This window comes from Carcharodon carcharias, chromosome 1, assembly GCF_017639515.1.
Source record: "Carcharodon carcharias isolate sCarCar2 chromosome 1, sCarCar2.pri, whole genome shotgun sequence".
Taxonomy (NCBI): domain Eukaryota; kingdom Metazoa; phylum Chordata; class Chondrichthyes; order Lamniformes; family Lamnidae; genus Carcharodon; species Carcharodon carcharias.
In genome coordinates, this window is record NC_054467.1 from 45524100 (window position 1) to 45545337 (window position 21238).

The following is a 21238-nucleotide window of genomic DNA, read 5'->3' on the forward strand; positions in this document are numbered from 1 at the left end:
TCCAACAGAACCTCTGCTGCTGCATCAGGAAGAATTAATATTCATATACTCTTGAGGCTCCATTTTTATACTCTTAGCTCTCAACATGCACGGCCAAACCTTGTTCCATCAAAAACGTACTATCGTTCAAATGGCTGCTGCAGGTCCTTAAGTGCTGCGTTTCAGCCTTCTTTCAAAAAACTCACCAATCATACACACAGGATTGGTAAACGATGTAGGTTTAATTTATTTGAACACTACAACCAGTATATGTGCACACTACAAGATAGCTCAACAGATATGTCTACTCTAGGATTCAGCAACCACCATTCCTTAGACACAGGGGAGGTGCCAGAGTACTGGAGGATTGCGAACGTTAAACCCTTGTTCAAAAAAGGGCACAAGGATAAAGCTGGCAACTACAGACCAGTCAGTTTGACCTCAGTGGCAGGGAAACTTCTAGAAACTATAGTTCTGGATAAAATCAATAGTCACTTAGACAAGTGCAGGATAATTAAGGAAAGCCAGCATGGATTCATAAGGAAAAATCATGTTTAACTAACTTGCAGGAGTTTTTTGAGGAGGTAACAGAGTAAGTTGATAAGAGAAACGCTGTTGATGTGGTGTATATGGATTTTCAAAAGGCATTTGATACAGTGTCACACAACAGTCTTGTGAGCAAAATTCTAGGTCATGGAATAAATGGGAAAGTAGGCACTTGGATAAGAAATTGGCTAAATGATAGGAAACAGAGAGCAGTCATTAAGGTTGTTTTTCAGATTGGAGGAAGGTTTGTGGAGTTCCCCAGAGATCAGTGTTGGGACCCTTGCTCTTCCTTATATATATTAATGACCTAGACTGTGGTGTTCAGGGCATGACTTCAAAATTTACAGATAATACGAAGATTGGAAATGTCGTTAACTGTGTTGGGGATAGTCTTGAACTTCAAAAGGACACAGACATGTTGGTGGATTGGGCAGACAAATGGCAGATGAAGTTCAATGCAGAGAAGTGTGAGGTGATTCATTTTGGCAGGAAAAATATAGTGAGACAGTCTAAAATAAAGGAACAGCGTCTAAAGGAGGTGCAGGAACAGAGGGACCTCAGTGTATACGTACATAGGTCATTGAAGATGGCAAGGCATGTTGAGAGAGCAGTTAATAAAGCTTAAAGTAACTTAGGCTTTATTAATAGGGGCACGGGTACAAGAGTAAGGAGGTCGTGTTGAACTTGTGTGAAATGCTAGTTAGACCTCATCTGGAGAACTGCATCCAGTTCTGGGTGCCATACTTGAGGAAGAATGTGAAGCCATTGGATAGAGTACAGAGATTCATAAGAATGATTCTAGGGATAAGGACCTGTCGCTATAAGGATAGATTGGAGAGGTTGGGAGTCTTTTCTTTGGAGAAAAGAAGGCTGAGAGGAGACTTAATAGAGGTATTCAAGATCCTGAGGGTTGTGGACAAGGTGAATAGTGATAAACAGTTCCCACTCAAGAGAATATCAAGAACTAGAGGACACAGATTCAAAATAATTGGCAAAAAGAGTAAATGTGATGTGAGGAAAAAAATTTTCACCAAGAGGGCAGTTGGAGACTGGAACAAACTTCCTGAAAGGTGGTGGAGGCAGGTTTGATCGAGGTATTCAAAAGGGAATTGGATTGCTATCTGAAAAGGGAGAATGTGCAAGGTTACAGGGATAAGGGAGGAGAGTGGGACTATGTGGAATGCCCTTTCAGAGAGCCAGTGCAGGCTCGATGGGCCGAATGGCCTCCTTCTGCATTGTAGAGATTCTGTGATACTCACAGCAGCAGCTGCACTATGACTGCTGGTCACACGCTGCTTTACATGCTGGTTCCTTGATAACATTTGTACGTGATTTGTATATTCTCAAAGTAATATCACAATATTAATTATCTTTCAACATCAATGAATATTCTATCCCCCAAATTGCAAGATCTACTCACAGGTTGAATCCATATTTGAAACACATATTTGAATGGTAACAACATCCACAGCCAGTGCTTCTACCACTACCAAGTGCAGACCTGAAAATTGCCCTCAGGCAATTTCAGCAGAAAACTTGATGGCAATTTTAACCTAACCTTCTTGACAGGAACTAACTTAAATGGAGAGTAACATTGGGTGGTTAACACGAGTTGCTAGCCTGCAGTCACCCAAGATTAGGTTAAACTTCTCTCCTATAAAAACCAGTGAAAATCGGTCTGTTACTTCATCTAAACTTTCTCCACAGAATGTCATACAATGGGCTGCATTTTACGTTCCCCCACCAGCTGTCTTTTTGGTAGCAGGGGGGAAGAAGGCAAGTAAAATAGAGCGGATGCCCAGTCCACCATATTCCCGCCCACTCCTGAGCTCACCCCCACATTACGGGGGCGGGGGTGGTGTGTGTGCACCGAAATCAGCAATACGCCCGCCATACTTAAATAAATAATCAAGGGTCTTAATTGAGCTTCATAAGAAGCCAACTGACCCAATAGTATGCTGCCCATGCCATAATACACCTCGTGCGGGCAACTAGGCGAGAGTGGGCAGGCCGCTTCTTTAAAAAACTTTATAAAAGGACGGGGGGGGTGAGGGGGGGGTGTACTATCTTTGGGGGGGACACCCTTTGCACATCAAGGGAAGCCCCCCCACTAAGATAGCCCCTCCATTTTCTTCCTACCAGCCCGCTCTCAAAACTCACCATCCCCCCCTCCTTAGTCCCCTGTCTAAACTACCCCATAGTGCTCTGGAATCCATGGGCCTTCTTCTTCAGTGTCCACTAATACGCTCTTGGTGCTGGTGGGACTGCTGGAGCTACTGGAGAATCCGACTGGATTCCCCAGTAAAGGGATCAGGTCCTACATGCCACCTATTTAGCCCACCCGCACTGTGTCATGGCTGCGAGGTGGGCTGGCATGGTGTGGGTCGGCTCCCGGTGCCTTTGCTTCTGGGGTGGAGCGATATGTCTGCCCCCTCCCCTACCACAAGGTAATATGCTACCCAATAATTTTACTGAAGGCTTTCAAAATACATATTGAAATATATGTTGGACTGACCAGCAGAATTCTGTATCAAACAACAAGCAAAGCATTGTTCAAATAAATACCGTAATTAAAATTATTAAAACTGGAAGAGGTAGCTACTTTCATCATTGTGTGGCAACAAAATGTTATCTGGTAAATAAATGAATACATTTTTTTATGTTCACCCATGAGAGGTTGAAGCACTGTGAAATATGTGAAACTCTACGAATGCTACATAAACAAGGACACATGGTAGAGCTGATTTTAACATTTGTCATAAAATGGGAGGATGGTGGGTGAAATATGCCTGCCTCCCTGCTTGCTACTGTGAAAGCTGAGCCACATTCAGACCTGGGTCTCAATTGCATGGACCTATCAAGCTGCAACGCTAAACCAGTGCTCTGATAGAGGTGGGAGGCAATCCTGGGGTCCCCATGCACATAGGACAGCAGTGGGTCAGAGTATTATTGTGGGGGCTGGGAGTAGCATTCCTGGCCCCCCCACACCTGCCCCAACGCTTAAAACCAAAAAGTTTCAGGCTGTTCTTTGAACAGCATCGCATGATACATATGTATATTGATTTGCATATGAAAAGTGATCTTTTCCTGAAACAGATTGGTATTCTGGCTGCTTAACTGGAGCCCTCCATTTAGATGGCTGCTATAACACCAGCATAAACAGGGTGGCAACTAGCCAGATGCCATTTTCGAACCAGCATTGTCCATTTATGGTGAAAAGCAAGTTAAAATTTGCCCCGCATATAAGTGTGTAAATCGCATGTCAAACATCAGCTGGCTATTGCCTGGCTATCTCCTTTTTTAATTGTATAGATTAAGGTAATAAATGGCATTTGATAATTGTTGAGATATGCTACAGTTATGGAATACCACTCAAAACTCACAAGCCCTCAGATTTCATTCCGGTGCCACAGTTTAAAACTATGTTGCCCTCTTTGAAAATTCAAAATCATCGAACTACACAACTGCCTGATCTTGGATTCAGCTTTAAATGAAAAATCAAAGAAAAAAATCCTGGGGGTTATTGATATTACTATTTAATCACTTCTAAGGAAGGTCTATTTTTTAAAAAAGCAAGGTTATAAAAATCTACTTACCTAACAAAGCCAACAATCCCATTACAGTGAGCACTGGTTTGCGAACCATTTGCACATGTGGAGGATTTGTATTGTTCATCTGAAACCTTGCAGTGAGAGTTCTCTGTGTGAAGTAATTTGGGTAGTAGTTCAGGAAGCCATTGTCATTGCTAAGCAATGTAAAATTTATCTTCTTCTGTGGATTCGAAATGAGCAGGTTCTGGTGCTGCGCTATTACCTAGCAGAAAACAAGAAAGAAAACATTATGAGAGGGAACCTTTGTGTGTTTTTGCTTTTCTGTATTTTTTTCATGCCATTTATATTAGATGATATGGTGCAGGTGACTGCCTTTTTAAACTTAATTCACAATTTCTAGACAGAAGCAGATTTGTGGCTATTTATAAAAATAAGGACCCCAAAACTAGTTTGAAAGTTTGAGTAATTTGTTGCTATACTTACTTCGTCCTTAAAGTTTCCAAAATCAGAAGTGTTTGTCTCCCTCTAAAACATCTATGGGTTGAATTTTACATCCGCAAATTGGGACCCCCCCCCCACACGGACACATACCGTGCATGCATAAAATCCAGCGTGTTGAGGTTGGGTCTCCAATAATAGGGGAGTCCGCACTGAAATCAGCCACCCACCAGCATTTTTAAAAGCCTAAGTAATAAGCTATTAAGCTTGTTAATAAGGCGGTAGACTTGAATTTTACAATGTCCACTCCATTTTCTGGTGGGCGTATGTGAAAAATGTTTGGAGGGAGTCACACTAGGTATGACGATGTGTTGCAAGGACAATCAATATAAAGGCTTAAAGTGGGACTGTGGCTGCATTCTGCTGAAAACTCTTGACGCTGAAGGTGGGAGTGTTTCACAGTGGTGTAACTGATTTATCATACCATATATATACTCAAGTAATAGTTTGGCCAAAAAAAACTTCTTTTTTCATATATGTGTGTATAAGTCGACCCCTTATTTTTGGCCCAAATATCCTTAATTTTTCATATACCTCATGCTAGTTTTGGGAGCGGGTTCAGGGGAACAGCCTAGTGACTCTTTTTCACAAATTCTCTTTTCTCATTTAAACCGTCAGAAATAGATAGCCTGGGACAATCTGAATTCAGAACCATGACTAGCAACTGTTGAGACAGTGTCATTATATCAAGGCCCCTCATGGATTTCAACCCCTCGAAAATATTACTCATGTATAAGTCAACCTCCTACTTTTTGCCTAAAAGTTTGGTCTCAGAATTTTGACTTTCACACTTGTAGATACAGTAGTTTTGAGCCTGTCATAGGACATTTTCTCAGGGAAGGGGGCATACAGAAAGTGCTACAATCAAGTTTGTGCACTCGATCACTGGACCTTTAGATTGCTGTTCTCCATGGGTATTGGTGCATTCTGTAGGAGTCTCCTCTTTCAGTGAGGATAAGGGGAGAAGGAGAAGGGCTGCTGGCCAGGGACAGGTGCGCCCTGCAATCCAGCAAGGTGTGCAACCTGTATCTGAGCAAGAGGCAGCAGAGGACAACAACAACCACGGACAGTCAGAGATAGGCGAAGGCACTAGCCTGCCAGCTGTGTCAACAGGATGAGGATGACATATCTCCAGATGCCCAAACACCAGTGCCTCAGAAGACTGCATCTCTCAAGGGAGACAGTCACATCCCTGTGTAAAATGCAGTTTGGTGGCCACTCGATGCCTGTGGGCATTGAAGGTAACTGTGGCCTTGAATTTCTTCATCTCTGGGTTATTCCAGCATCATGTGGAGAACTTACCAGAATTTTGCAGCTTTCGGCCCATCACTGTACAAAGGTTTTCACAGATGCCATTTTCAGGCATGCCCATGAGTTTATCTCATTCATCAATGACATTGCCAGTCAAGCAGACAGAGCCGGAGGCTTTGCTGCCATGGCTGATTTCTGAAGGAGCAAGGTGTTATCAACTGCACACATTGTATGTCACCATAAGTAAAGGATAATGCACATATGTCCAACATACCAAGGGAGCAGTCACAATTCATACATATTTAGGTACTCCCAGGAGCTAGGGATGTTCATTGGACGTCCAACCCTGGAGGCACAGTTGGTTGTTCTTCCCATCCCTTTTTGAAGTAGTTGGCTGGCTTCCCGCCGAGTGGCCACTAATTGATTGCAAGACACTTTATTCTAAGTCTTCAAAAGGCGGGGTGGGAGTTGGTGGGCGAACCGCGCACTTCCAGGTCAGACTCCTGCCCACTGCCATGAAGTGTAAAATTCACCTCTATAAGTAACAGATTCTGACTCCCTCCTGACTACACAAGTGACATTTAGCACCTTACATGAATCATGCACTCCTCAACACATAAGATGAGTATACAAATATAAATTTAGTTTTCCCCAAATAAATTGCTCTTAAGAAGATGTTTGATTTAGGGACGACCATATCTTAAAATACGTTAATATGTACTAGATGTCATGATGTGGTAAGATACAGGTTTGCATCATAATTCCCCAACAATTTAGTTTCTAATCTCAGCTGTAGAGTTAGAGCACAGTATGTATCATTTGTCTCAGCAAGTATGAAAACATGAGAAGAGTTGAGGGTTAATCAAGTAGACCTATTGCTTGGTTAGAATGGAACTGACAGAATACTGCCTGCTGAATTGATCCAGAAATAGTGCGCAACATGCATAGAGGGAACTGGACAAGTGGGGTGAAAATAAAAATAAAATGTTGCACTGCATTTTAGTGGCTTTATCTAGTACTTTTCATGTTTCTTTTAAATCAAACAAACAATTGTCATTAACAATAAGAAATAGATTCCCCAATAGGAAATTTGAAAAAAGAGCATACAAACAGTTCTAGTTATTGGGATTTTCATAACTGGTCAGAATTCAAATTATCACATCAGGTTATTTATCCTTTCCACAACAAATAAACAAGTTATGATGAACATTATCACTGAATGTAGGCTTAGAATGTACAGTAATCATAAATATAATGATATAATTGAGAAGCATTAAGTTTGAAGTATTGCTGCCATTCTGTCACAGATAAAGGTCAATTTGGGCTTGAATAACATTTTTAATTTTTTCCCCAATATAAGGTTATTTTGATCAAAAAGTGAAAACAGGTGCTAAATAGGTACTGTACTACTTTCAATAAGAAAACATGCAATAAGGGCAGGTTACATTTTTGACCTGTAACCTTTACATTAAAAACCCATTGGCTGCCTTGAACCTAATTGGCCCAAAAATCCTTGAACTCTTACAAACTCTTACTGCCTGAGGACTCTTGTTAACATTAGAATTCTTACTAACTTCAGAGCTCTTTCTATTTACCTCCTGCTTGTTGCTTCCTGCCTCCTGCTCCCCACTTACCTCTCCTGCTCGCCCCTTCCCCCACCCGCTCACCGATTCCCTCAACCCCCCCATTCCCTCCCACTCGCCACTTTCCCCAACCGTCCTGCTCCCTCCCACTCACTGCTTCCTTTTTCCAAAACCCCAATGTGAGCAAGGACTCGGGAGAGGGGAGGCAGCAAGCAAGGGAGTGAGGGGCTGTGAGTGGGAGGGAGAGACTGGGTGGCGGAAAGTGGTGAGTGGGAGGATTGGGGAAGGAAGCAACCAGTGGGTGTCAGGAGAGGGAAGAGGCAAGCGTAAAGTGGGAGGATGGGGCAAGTGGTGAGTGAGGGGGTCGGAGACAGCGAACAGAAGAGTCGGGGAGGGAGGCAGCGAGTGGGAGGGACAGGGAGGGAAGATGTGAGTTGGAGAGGTGATGAGCAGAAAAGGCAGTGAGCAGAAGGGCCGGGGAGAGAAACGGCAAGCAGGAGAACGTCCCCAGCTTACAAACAACGCTAAAGTGAAAAAGCATTATGAGAACATGCTTTAAAAACTGGATTCCTGTAAATGGCATCAAATCATCACCGGCTCTAATTCGCAAATGATGGTTGGTAGGAAACTGGAGCAGGTTAGTCGTGAATTCATATAGGTGGGTGGTATTCTTACTTTGTCATTAAACCCAAACTCAGCCAAGTGTCTCTGATCATAGACCAGCCATATGTAAATGGATTTTTTTTAAAAAGTGACTATTAATTAACATTTAAGAAAATGATGCAAGTAGGCTCTTCCAATATCTCAGTAGATAAACGCACTGAGGACACAAGTTAGTACAGCTCTACCTTCAATTCCTCAACAATGTGGATTTCAGACACGGCATTTTTAAAAAGTGTAATTTATTTGTGATTATAGTTTTCACGCAGATATTGAGAGAATACTTTCAATCTAAAGGTTTCTCTAAGGTTTTCCTTTATCTTTTTACTCAATAGAAAAACTGTTGATTAATGTTTAGGTTTTGAGGTCTAGACTGGATGAAATACCACAACAGAGGGGACATTGTTCTTTAGTTTGTTGGCTTCCCTAGAGTTACAATGCCACATACTGCAATATCATATCTGATTAAAATTTGCAAATTTCTTTAATTCTATGTAATTTCTATTACTGGAATGACTTTGGCCTTTTCTAAACTGGTCAGGTATTAAATGCTGAAGTTTCAGCCGATAGATTGGTCATATTTTGGACAAGAATTGTTTTAGAAAATATTTTGAACTGATATGTTATTTTGGAGAAGCCCACTGAAGCTCACTCTTTTAATATTTCAGCTCTCCCACCTAGTTATTTTTGAATATCACTAAAGAGCACAAGTTAGAAACTGGTCTGTACCCATTTTTGGGCTGAGGCATTGCGATTTATGACTTGCCCACACCTGTTACCTTGGAGGCAGGTGGCCTGCAACTTGCAAGCTCCCTCCTCATTAGAATAATTTTAGCGTGCAGCCCTGTATGATTTGCGCTGCTGGCTGGCAGTATGCACAACAGGGGACCTAACAGCATGCAAGGCTAGCATATTTTCCAGCAAGCCTCCAGCTCTCCCATCCCTATTAAATGAAAGATCAATGCACATTCTTTAGAATTGTGGCAGTAAGGCTACATTGTCTCTCCCTATCCCTTCTGCAAAAATGCATCACCTCATATTTCTCTGTATTGAATTCCACCTGCCACATGTCTTTCCATTCTGCCAGCCTATTGATGTCCTGTTGCAGGCAATTTCTATCAGCCTCGTTGTTTGCCATTCCTTCAGTTACTCCATGTTCTAAGATCCAAGTCCTTTTTTTATATAGCAAAACAAGCCCCTAGTACTGATGTTACGATACAGCAGTTGATAAAGGCTGAGTTGTTTAAATCCCAGGGGGGAACCTTGAAGTGTCATAATCTATATTTTCAATTGGTATGTTTGAAATGCAGCTCTGAATTCAGAAATAAAACCACTAAGCCTCAAGAAATGTTTTTATATAAAACTAAATTAAACATTTATTCATTTAACAACTAATTAAACATGTCTACAAATTACTACCATCATAACTTTTAAACAAATTCCCAAATTAATCGCTCCCAGGTAAATCTTCACCAAAGCAAACAATAATCCATAGGGCAGAATTTTGCCCTTGGCATGCGAGATCGGCGAGGGTGGGCAGAGTCGGTCAGGAAGCCGACTGCCGCCCGCGATCGGCAGCGCACCACAATCTTACACTGGCGGGCAATTAAGGCCTGCCCAGCATGATACACAGTTTGGGAATGAGTGAGAAGGGGCAAGTGGGAGCATGATGTCCACTGGGTCCAGCAGTGACCCAGCGGCTGATTCAAAAGCAGCCTCGGCAGCCCCTGGAAGGCTGCCATGGAAGGACGCTGAAGTCTGCACAATGGAATCTATTGCAGGTGGAAACAGCAGGCGGGAGGGCAGGTCGGCGGGGCAGTCAGCCCCATGTTTCTCGGATGATTGCCTCACAGCCCTCCTGGAGGAGGTGGCAGCCAGGAGAGAAACCCTTGTCCCCAGGGGCCAAAAAGCCTGGGAGGAGGCAGCATCCAGGACGTGGTGAGGCGCACATGGGTGCAGTGCCGGAAGCGCTTGCTGTGATCGGGAAGGGTGAGTACTGTGTTGGCATGGGTCACTTTGCAGAACAGTTAAGAGCTGCCCCTCCCTCAGTGGGCCTCAGAGGCATTAGAGTTTGTGTGGCAAATATCAATGAGGCAGGATCTGGCCAAGAGGGTGAGCCCTGGCTACTTGAACTGAGTGCCTAGTGGCTCCAGAGTCACGAATTGGCTGAGCTCTGTGCGGTATTCCTCAGATGGGATTGGCCAGGCTGCAATGGTGCTGCAGGTACAGGGTGGACTAATCAATATTCCTCTGACCTTTCAGGAGAAAACATCCCATAACAGTGTTGAGAGGTTGTAGACTGGCAGGAGACCCCCACACCTCCTCAACCTCACACGGTACGAGCAGGAGGCCCTGGAGCTGGAGATGCACCATGCACCTCGGTCAAGTGGCCGCAGTGAGGTTGGGGTGCCAGAGGAACATAAGACATAAGGCATAAGACATAGGAGCAGAAATTAGGCCCTTCGGCCCATCGAGTCTGCTCCGCCATTCAATCATGGCTGATAAGTTTCTCAACCCTATTCTCCTGCCTTCTCCCTGTAACCTTTGATCCCCTTACCAATCAAGAACCTATCTATCTCGGTCTTAAATACACTCAATGACCTGGCCTCTACAGCCTTCTGTGGCAATGAATTCCATAGATTCACCACTCTCTGGCTAAAGAGTTTCTCCTCATCTCTGTTCCAAAAGGTCTTCCCTTTACTCTGAGGCTGTGCCCTCAGGTCCTAGTCTCTCCTACTAATGGAAATATCTTCCCCATGTCCACTCTATCTAGGCCTTTCAGTATTCTATAAGTTTCAATCAGATCCCCCCCTCATCCTTCTAAACTCCATTGAGTATAGACCCAGAGTCCTCAAACGTTCCTCATATGTTAAGCCTTTCATTTCTGGGATTGTTCTTGTGAACCTCCTCAGGACCCTCTCCAGGGCCAGAACATCCTTCCTGAGATACAGGGCCCAAAACTGCTCACAATATTCTAAATGTTGTCTGACCAGAGCCTTATAAAGCCTCAGCAGCACTTCCCTGCTTTTATATTCTAGTCCTCTCAAAATAAATGCCAACATTGCATTTGCCTTCCTAACTACCAACTCAACCTGCAAGTTAACCTTAAGAGAATCCTGGACTAGGGCTCCCAAGTCCCTTTGCACTCCAGATTTCTGAATTCTCTCCCCATTTAGAAAATAGTCTATGCCTCTATTCTTCCTACCAAAGTGCATGACCTCACACTTCCCCACATTGTATTCCATCTGCCACTTCTTTGCCCATTCTCCTACATGTCCAAATCCATCTGCAGACTCCCTGCCTCCTCATTACTACCTGTCCCTCCACCTATCTTTGTATCATCTGCAAACTTAGCCAGGATGCCCTCAGTTCCTTCATCTAGATCATTAATGTATAAAGTAAAAAGTTGTGGTCCAAACACTGACCCCTGTGGAACTCCACTAGTCACCGGCCGCCATCCTGAGAAAGACCCCCTTTATCCCCACTCTCTGCCTCCTGCCAGATAGCCAATCCTCTATCCATGCTAGTACCTTGCCTCTAACACCATGGGCTCTTATCCTACTGAGCAGCCTTCTGCGTGGCACCTTGTCAAAGGCCTTCTGGAAGTCCAAGTAGACAACATGCATTGGCTCTCCTTTGTCTAACCTACTCGTTACCTCCTCAAAGAATTCTAACAGATTTGTCAGGCATGACCTCTCCTTGATGAAACCATGCTGACTTTGCCCTATTTTACCATGCACTTCCAAGTATTCTGAAATCTCATCCTTAATAATGGACTCTAAAATCTTACCAACGACCGAGGTCAGGCTAATCGGCCTGTAATTTCCCGTCTTTTGCCTCACTCCCTTCTTAAACAGGGGGGTTACATTAGCGATTTTCCAGTCCCCGGGACCCTCCCTGACTCCAGTGATTCCTGAAAGATCACCACTAATGCCTCCACTATCTCTTCAGCTATCTGCTTCAGAACTCTGGGGTGTAATCCATGCGGTCCAGGTGATTTATCCACCTTCAGACCTTTCAGTTTTCCTAGCACCTTCTCCTTGATAATGGCCACCATACTCACCTCTGCCCCACGACTCTCTTAAACTTTGCGGATGTTACTCGTGTCTTCCACTATGAAGACTGATGCAAAGTATCTATTCAGTTTCTCCGCCATTTCTTTGTTCCCCACTACTACTTCTCCAGCATCATCTTCCAGTGGCCCAATGTCCACTTTTGCCTCTCCCTTTCCATTTATATATCTAAAAAAACTTTTGCAATCTTCTTTTATATTACTGGCTAGTTTACCCTCATATTTAATCTTCTCCCTCCTTATTTCTTTTTTAGTTGTCCTCTGTTGCCTTTGTAGGCTTCCCAATCCTCTGGTTTCCCACTGCTCTTCGCTGCATTGTACGCTTTCTCTTTAGCTTTTATGCTGTCCCTGACTTCCCTTGTCAGCCATGGTTGCCTCGTCCTCCCTTTAGTATGCTTCTTCTTCCTAGGGATGAATTTTTGCTGTGTCTCCCAAATTACTCCCAGAAACTCCTGCCATTGCTGTTCCACTGTCTTTCCTGCTAGGCTCATCTCCCAGTCAATTCTGGCCAGCTCCTCCTTCATGCCTCTGTAGTTGCCTTTATTCAACTGTAATACCATTACACCTGATTCCAGCTTTTTCCTCTCAAATTGCAGGGTAAATTCTATCATATTATGGTCACTTCCTCCTAAGGGTTCCTTCACCTTAAGCTTCCTTATCAAATCTGCCTCATTACACATCACTAAATCTAGAATTGCCTGTTCCCTAGTGGGCTCCACCACAAGCTGCTCCAAAAAGCCATCTCGTAGACATTCCACAAATTCCTTTTCTTGGGATCCACTACCAACCGGATTTTCCCAGTCTACCTGCATATTGAAATCCCCCATGATCACTGTAACCTTGCCTTTCTTACACACCTTTTCTATCTCCTGGGGTATCTTCTGCCCAACATCCTGACTACTGTTCGGAGGCCTGTACTTTACTCCCATTATGGTTTTGTTACCTTTGCGGTTCCTCAACCTACCCACACAGCTTCTACATCATCTGACCCTACGTCATTTCTTGCTATCGATTTAATTTAATTTCTTACTAACAAAGCAACTCCGCCCCCTCTGCCAACCTGCCTATCTTTTCGATAGGATGTATATCCTTGGATATTTAGCTCCCAGTCCTGATCCCCTTGCAGCCATGTCTCCGTGATGCCCACCATAAAGGTAAGAGTGCAGTGCACTAAGGTGAGAATGTCGGTTATTGCAACCATTCCAGTGCAGACTCTATATTGATGTGAGCCTTGAACCTGGAATCTCCATGTATAATCAAAAGACGAGGGCACCATGATGCATATCTCTGTCTCATCAGGGTGCCAGGCATGTACACTGGCAGTGTCATGACATCAACTAATGACATGTCCTTCTTCTCCCTTTTAGGCTCACCAGCAGCCCATCGGGGTGAGAAACCTGAAGGCCCACCCCTGAGGACCACCACGCTCACCATGCACCAGCATCACACCCTCCCTGTCAAGCAGATGCCAGCGCAGATACCAGCACCTCAGTGAGCATTAGATCGACGTGTAGTCTATCGGTACACATTGGTGAGGGCACCTCACACTCGCTTAAGGTGCAGGCAGAGGCGGAGGGTGCCCAGAGCGCCAGCAGTCAGAGGACTGCTAGGGACCAGGGCAATGCTCAGTCGATGGCTCAGATGATGGGCCTCTGGAATCGTCCATGAGGCAGCAGATGCTGGTTGTCCAGCAGGGTGTGGGGGAGGATCTGGCAGAGCTACATGAGGGAATGCATGCCATGATGTCCTGCGGAGCGTAAGCACTGCCTTTATGGCTAAGCACAGTGTCCTCCGTGGAGAGAGTGGCGACTCTTATGGAGAGGCTCCTCCAGGGTCTCAATCATGGGTTCCTGGGAATGTACTCGGACCTGCAAGCCCTCACACCAGCAATGACTTCAGCTGATCAGTGTCAGTGTGGGAAATGTATTAGGCATCCAGTATCCCAACTGGGTGCCCATCCATCAATGGCGAGCAGGGAGGTCCAGAGTGACCTCACGTTGGCTCACGATCTGCCTGACATCTCTGCGAGCTCCTCTCAGGTGCTCCGGATGACGGCAGCAGCTCCTCTGTCCCTCTGCCAATGACTGAGGCATCTGATGAGGCTGCAGTAACTGGGGAGATGCCAGCTGTGGAACTGGCCGCTCCCTCCCAGGTGGGGCCAGCACAGGCTCCACAGGCCAGAGGAAACTCGCCAAGGTCATCAAGGCCAAAAGGACAGCAGAGTGAGCAGGCTGTCTCCAAAGCCGGTGCCAGCAAGGGGGGAGCACCTAGACGTAGCAACCGCAAACAAAAACTTAAAGCATCTTAAGCACAACACGGCATTATCACAGGTGATGTTTTGTTCCCCCATTTTTCTTTTACACTTTTTGCATGGTGTGATTGAAAACACCGGTTAATGTTAATTTCAGCAATGTTTCACATTCACAAGTAAATGAATGTTATTTTGTGCAATTAGCCTCTGCATGCTTCAGTTGTTCTGTCGGTGCAGGATAGGTCATTATGTTATGATGGACATGTGTCTCCTGAAACTTTATTGCAAAGGCACAAAGTGTATGTTGTTGACCAAGGAAATGGTCCTGTCAGGGATCGAGTATGGAGCCTGCAGACTTGGCATGTGGTGGTGGTGATTCTTATTTGGTAGGCTAGCTGAAGGAGCGTTGCATCAAAGCGTCCCAGGTGTCCCTGCCTCTCTGGAGGTTACCCAGGTCAGTGTCTATGCTCTCAGCGCTCTCTTCATCCTGCTTATCCTCAGACTCAATACTGGACTCATCATCTATTGTCTGTGCAGCTGCATCAAGATTTTCTTCCTTCACCGAATTCCCCCCTTGCCAGTGCCAGATTGTGGAGAGCACAGCATACAACCACTATCAGTGACTCATGCTCTGGGGGGTATTGGAGTGCGCCCCCTGAATGTTCCAGGCATCGGAAGTGCATCTTGAGAAGACCGATGACTCTCTCTACCACCGCCCTTGCTGTACTGCTGCTCGGCTTCTGTTCTTGGATGGCCAAGAGGCATCATTAGCCAACTTCTGAGGGGATAGCCGTTGTCACCTGGCAGCCATCCATCCAGCCGGGCTGGAGCACTGAAGAGCCTTGGCACCTGGGAATGCCTCTGGATGTAAGCGTCATGGGAGCTGCCAGGTACCTAGCACAGACTTGTAGAATCAGCGTCCTGTGATCACACACTATCTGCACGTTCATCGAGTGGAATCCCTTCCTGTTATCGAAGGCATCGGGCTCAACTGCTGGTGCCTTGATGGCTGCATGTGTGCAGTCTATTGCACCCTGGACATGGAGGAACCCAGCAATCACTGCGAAGCCTCTGCCTTGCTGTGCCTGGCTGGCATCATCCATATGGTAATGAAAGAAAGTCAATGCATGCCTAAACAGAGCGCCTGTCACCAGCTTGACGTGATTGGGAGATTTCACACAGGTCCCCCACTGACCCCTGGAAAGAGCCAGAGGCATAGAAGTTGATGGCCGCTGTGACCTTCAGCACCACTGGCATGGGGTGTCCACCCACACAGTCGGAGCTGAAGTTAGGGCTGATCCTCTGATAGATAGAGGCCACTGTTTCCTTCGGGGTCTCCTTCGGCATTGCACCTCAGACATATTGAGGTAGCTGCATTGCCTGGCAATGTAAACCTGTAAACCCTGGCAGGATAGTGGTGTCTTCTGCAGCCCCTTCCACCTTGGACTTCCTGTTGGCCCTGCGCCCCTTGTGTCTGCGCCTCTCCTCCCACAGGTCGCTCCCCAGCAAGCTGCAAAGGGACACCTGGTCTCCTCCCCCTTCTGGCCCCCTCTTCCTCCTCAGAGGAGGTGCCTCCAGTGAATAGCACAATCCCCATTACCAGAGTAAGGGAAGGCAGTCTGATACCTGGAAAACCCATGCGGTCCGATTCCTCCGGGGCCTGTAAAACAACACTGAGTCCTGAACTGAAGCCTCGAAATTCTCCGAATGCAGCTCTGAAGTGAGATGAAGCTGTCCTGTTCATAGAAGCAAGCAGCAGCAAGTGATATTCTAAACTCCTCACTAATCGCATTGACAAGGCCATTGACCCCTCTTATTTGGCCCGTGGATGAGGTTTGGATAATTGTGGCCTGCCCACCTGCCATTTTGCCCATGCGACGGCCTAAGAATCGCATGAGCTACGTAAAGTCGGAGACAATTGGTGTCTCAAGGGCCTTAATTGGCCACTTAATTAAGGCAGGCTTGCCTCCGTCTCCATCGCATGCCCGCCTAGTGAAAAATCGTGAGAGTGCGTGTTGACATCAGCACGCTTGGCCAACGTCAACGCGCTTTGTTTAACGCTCGAGCGGGTCAGACGCACGCCCGCCCATCAAGCTATAAATTCTGCCCATAGACTTTGAACAGACACATTTGACCTTACGAGTTCAAAATAAGGTTCCTTTCAATTTGGTTCCTTTGCAGACACAGTTGTAGGGTTTACAGCTGCTTAGATCTTACATGCCTTTGACTGTCTCACACACACAAAATCGCCTCTCAGTTTATACCTAGCTTTCCCTTTGAATGTAAATTTTCCATTGAATTACTAGGTTTTCTAATTTTACCTCTCCAAACAATAAACCTTTCCTTCCAACAATGTTATTAATGATATAAACACATTGCTTGGTGTCTCCTAGCTAGGTGCAAGATTTCACTCCCTTCTCTTGAATGGTTTATTCAACAAACGCAAATGTACTCTTTACCTTCGAGCCTTATGTTTATCTAATTGACATCTCAAATTACAATGCATCAAATCATCCAGACTAGTTTGCTTTAATCCAATTAAGACACACATAGACACAGACCCTGCTACAAGTCCAATTTAAAAATAATTTCCAATAACATTATACATTAATATCTGTTCATGACACTGACCCTTGGGGAACACCACTGTACCACCTCCAGTCTGAAAAACAACCATCTACCATGACTCATAGCTTTCTGCCATTAAGCCAATCTTCATCCAATTGGACATTGACCCTCCTATTCCAAAAGCCTCAATTTTGTTAATCAGCCTTTTATGTGGTACCTTGTCAAATGCTTTCTTAAAATCTGTATAGACAACATCCACTGCATTCCCTTCATCAACCTTTTCTGTTACTTCATCAAAAAATTCAATTGGATTAGTCAAGCACAATCTGCTTTTGACAAATCCCCTTAATTAATCTTCAAGTGTCTGTTGATTTTTTCCCTGATCATGGACTCCAAAACCTTACCCACCATTTTTGCTAAACTAACTGGTCTGTAGTTGCTTGAACTGTCCTTGCACCTATTCTTGAATAAGGGTATCACAATTGCCACTCTCCAATCCTCCTCCTTACCTAGGGGAGCTTGAAAGATTAAGGCAGGCCCTTCCACTATCTTCACTCCCACTTCCTTTAATAACTTGGGACCAGGTGACTTATCTATCCTAAGCATAGCCAGCTTTTCCAGTAACTGCTCCCTTTCAATTTTCACTCTGTCCATTGACTCCACTATCTTCACTTCTACTGATATTTTGTCAGATTCCTGTTCCTTAATAAACACTGCTACAAAGAATTAATTAAGTATTCTAAACTTGTCCTGTATCTCTAAGCATACACCACCCTTTTGTCCCTAATAGGACCTATTCCACCTTTTATTACCCACTTACTATTTTAATGTTGGTACTGTAGAAGATTTTTGGAATCCTTTTTATTGGATTGCTATTCTATTCTCATACTCTCTCTTTGCCAGTCTTATTTTCTCTACCTCCCCTCTCAATCTATTGTATTTGACCTGGTTCTTACTTGAAGAATTCACTTGACATGCATCATACACCCTTTTATTTTGTTTCGTCTACCTCCCTCATCATTCATGGAGCCCCATTTTTGCTCCTTTACTTTTCACCCTTGTTGGAATGTATATAGCCTGTACTTGAAGCATCTTGTCCTTTAAGATCACCCATTGTTCTGTTACAGTTTTTCCTGCCAGTCTCTGGTTCCATTTTATCCTGGCTAGATCCCTTCTCATTGCATTGAAATTAACTCTCTTCCAATCTAGAAGTTCTATATTAGATTGTTCCTTGTTATTCTCCATTACTAATCTAAATATTATGATATGATGATCACTGTTACCCAGATGTTCTGCAAAAGACACTTGATTTACTTGTTCTACCTCATCTCTCAACATCAGATCCAGCAATGCCTCCTTTCTAGTTGGGCCGAGAATATACTGATCAGGGAAATTCTCCTGAACACATTTCAGATATTCCTCCTTCTCCTTACCCTTTACTCTAATATTATCCCAATTGTTCTTTGGGTACTTAAAGTCCCCCAGTATCACCACTGTATAGTTCTTGCACATCTCTGTGATTTCCCTGCAGATTTGTTCCTCTATCTATCTCTCATGATCTGAAGACCTATAGAATATTCCAAATAATGTGATGTTACTATTTTTGCTTCTCAACTCCAACCGAATGAACTCTGTCCTTTTCCCCCTCAAGGACATTCTCTCTTTCCAACACTGCAATATCTTCCCTAATTAGTACTGTCAACCACCTCCCTTTTTCCCATCTGTCTTTTCTGAACACTTTATATCCTTGTATATTAAGTACCTGGTCCTCACAATTTTTAAACCACATTTCCGTTATTGCCATGACATCATATTTCCACACTGCTATTTGTGCTTGAACCTTATATACCACACCATGTGTGTTTACTTACATGCATTGTAATCCTGTCTTTGCATTCCTTGTAGTCCTTCTTAGTCTGCTCCTATCTGATATGGCATTACTTCCTTCTCTAGGCCTGTCCAACACTCTCACTTTATTCACTTTATTTCTCTTTTCTACTTCTGTATGCTAGTTCCTACCCCACCCCACACCCCCCTCCCCCGCCAATTTAATTTAAACTCTCCCCGACCACATTAGTGAACCTCCTGCAAGGACATCAGCTCCAGTCCTACTGAGTGCAACCCATTCCTTTTGAATAGATACCTTCTGTCCTAGAACTGATCCCAATTTCCCATGAAATTGAACCCTTCCCTCCTGTACCATGCTTCAAACCACACACTGATCCTCCTTATCTTACTATTTATACTTTGGCTAGTGCACGGCATTGGGAATAATCCAGAGATTACTAAACTCGAGGTCCTACTTTTTAACTTCCACCCTAGTATTAGCAGCTCAATACCTGTCCGCTCTTTGTTGTTGATACTAAGGTGTACAACACCTTCCGGCGTATCCCCTCCCCCTGCAGCATATTCTACAACCTCTCCATGATGTCCTTTAACCTAGCACTTGTGAGGCGACACACCATACGGGCCTCACGATGATGGTTACAAAATTACCTGTCTGTCCCACAAGCTATGGAACCTAAAACAACTGCATTTCTACACTTTACTACTCCCACTTTTACAGTCCCTTGCCCATTGGTGCCACGGTCTGGACTGCACTCCTTCAGGGTATCATCACTCTAAACAATCTCTAATGCTGAGTACCTGTTTGAAAGCGTCACATGCCCTGAAGTCTCCTGCACTGTCTGCCTCTTCCTACTCTTCCGGATGGCTGTCCATCTACTTTCCTGACGTCTCACAGCATGTGGGGTGGCCTCCTCCTGGGACGTATGATCCAGAAAACTCTCATCCTCTCTGATGCTCCAGTGACTCCAGATGCCCCTCAAGCTTGGAAACCCCAAGCTCGAACTGGAGAAAATGGAGACAATTCCTATACACATGGCACCCAAGGCATGTAAAGTGTCCTGAACTTCCCACAAGGCACAGGGATTCCAAGCATCAGATCTTGGCTGCCCATCCATAATGTTAAAAAAAAACCTTTGTTCCAGTTATTTCCTGTTTAAAAGATTAATTTTAATGAGTGTCTCCGTTATTATAACCCCAATTACATATTTTTAATTTCCTTACTCCGAATTTGAATGAATATCCTAGCTTATAAAGAGAAAAGAGAAAAATACTTATCAATCCATCTCTCTCTCACCATTCCCCCTCAGACTCACTCTCTCACTGCTCCCCCTCAGGCTCACTCTCCCACTGCTCCCCCTCAGGCTCACTCTCCCACTGCTGCCTCTCAGGCTCACTCTGTCACTGCTCCTCTGCACACTCGCTCTTGCACTACTCCCTCTCACGCTCACTCTCTCACTGCTCACACGCAGACTCGCTCTCCCACTGGTGCCTCTCAGACTCACACTCTCACTGCTCCCACTCAGACTCAGTCTCTCACTGCTCCCTCTCAGGGTCACGCTCTCACTGCTCCCTCTCAGACTCTCTCTCCCATTGCTGCCTCTCAGGGTCACCCTCTCACTGCTCCCTCTCAGACTCTCTCTCCCACTGCTGCCTCTCAGATTCACTCTCTCACTACTCCCTCTCAGGCTCATTCTCTCACTGCTCCCTCTCAGGCTCTTTCTTCCATCCTCTTGCTGCTCTTGCACTGCTCCCTCTGAGGCTAGGGGTTTTAAAATGCAAAGAACCTAACTGGCCCAGACCAATGGTCTGGAACCAGGACCCTGAAACTGCGGGTCCTTTGAAAAGCCAATGATTGGGCTTAGCGTTTCCTGATGAGATGATGCAGCAGGATGCTCAGAGGGCCAACGCTAGCATGTGCAGTCATCCCGGAGGCAGCACCAAAGTTCCCCGATGCCACCCTTGAGTCTTTAGCCGAGGCAGAGGCAACAGATATTGTTCCCTATGCCTGGCAGAAGAATGCACCCAGAGACACCAAGAAGATTTTATTTTAATTCCCTCATGGGATGTGGACTTCACTGACAAGGCCAGCATTTGTTGTCCATCCCTAAGTGCCCTTGAACTGAGTGACAATTGATGATAGTTTCACAGTTACCATTGCTGAGACTAGCTTTATATTCCAGATTTTATAAACTGAATTTAAATTCCACCAGCTGCTGTGGTGGGATTTGAACCTGTGTCCCCAGAGCATTAGCCTAGGCCACATTGGATTAATAGTTCAGTGACATTATCACCACACCACCATCTCTCTGATATGGTGGTCAGCAGTAGAGTAGTGACCATAAGGATGTGGTTTCAGTGTTGGAAAGGATTCAATGACCTGATAAAGTCTGGAAAGATGAATGGCGAGCATCACGTGGGTGACAGGCCTCTA

At 44.9% G+C, this 21238-nt stretch overlaps 1 protein-coding gene across 5 annotated transcripts in view; it reads right to left on the reverse strand.

Annotated features, from left to right (window-relative positions):
• idua (alpha-L-iduronidase) overlaps positions 1-21238 on the reverse strand; it is a 325106-nt gene that overhangs the window by 44925 nt on the left and 258943 nt on the right. For all 5 annotated transcript variants that reach the window (XM_041197979.1, XM_041197971.1, XM_041197966.1 and 2 more), the window contains one exon: positions 4122-4338. In XM_041197979.1, the coding sequence (XP_041053913.1) occupies positions 4122-4338 (217 nt within the window). The remainder of the gene's footprint in view (positions 1-4121; positions 4339-21238) is intronic.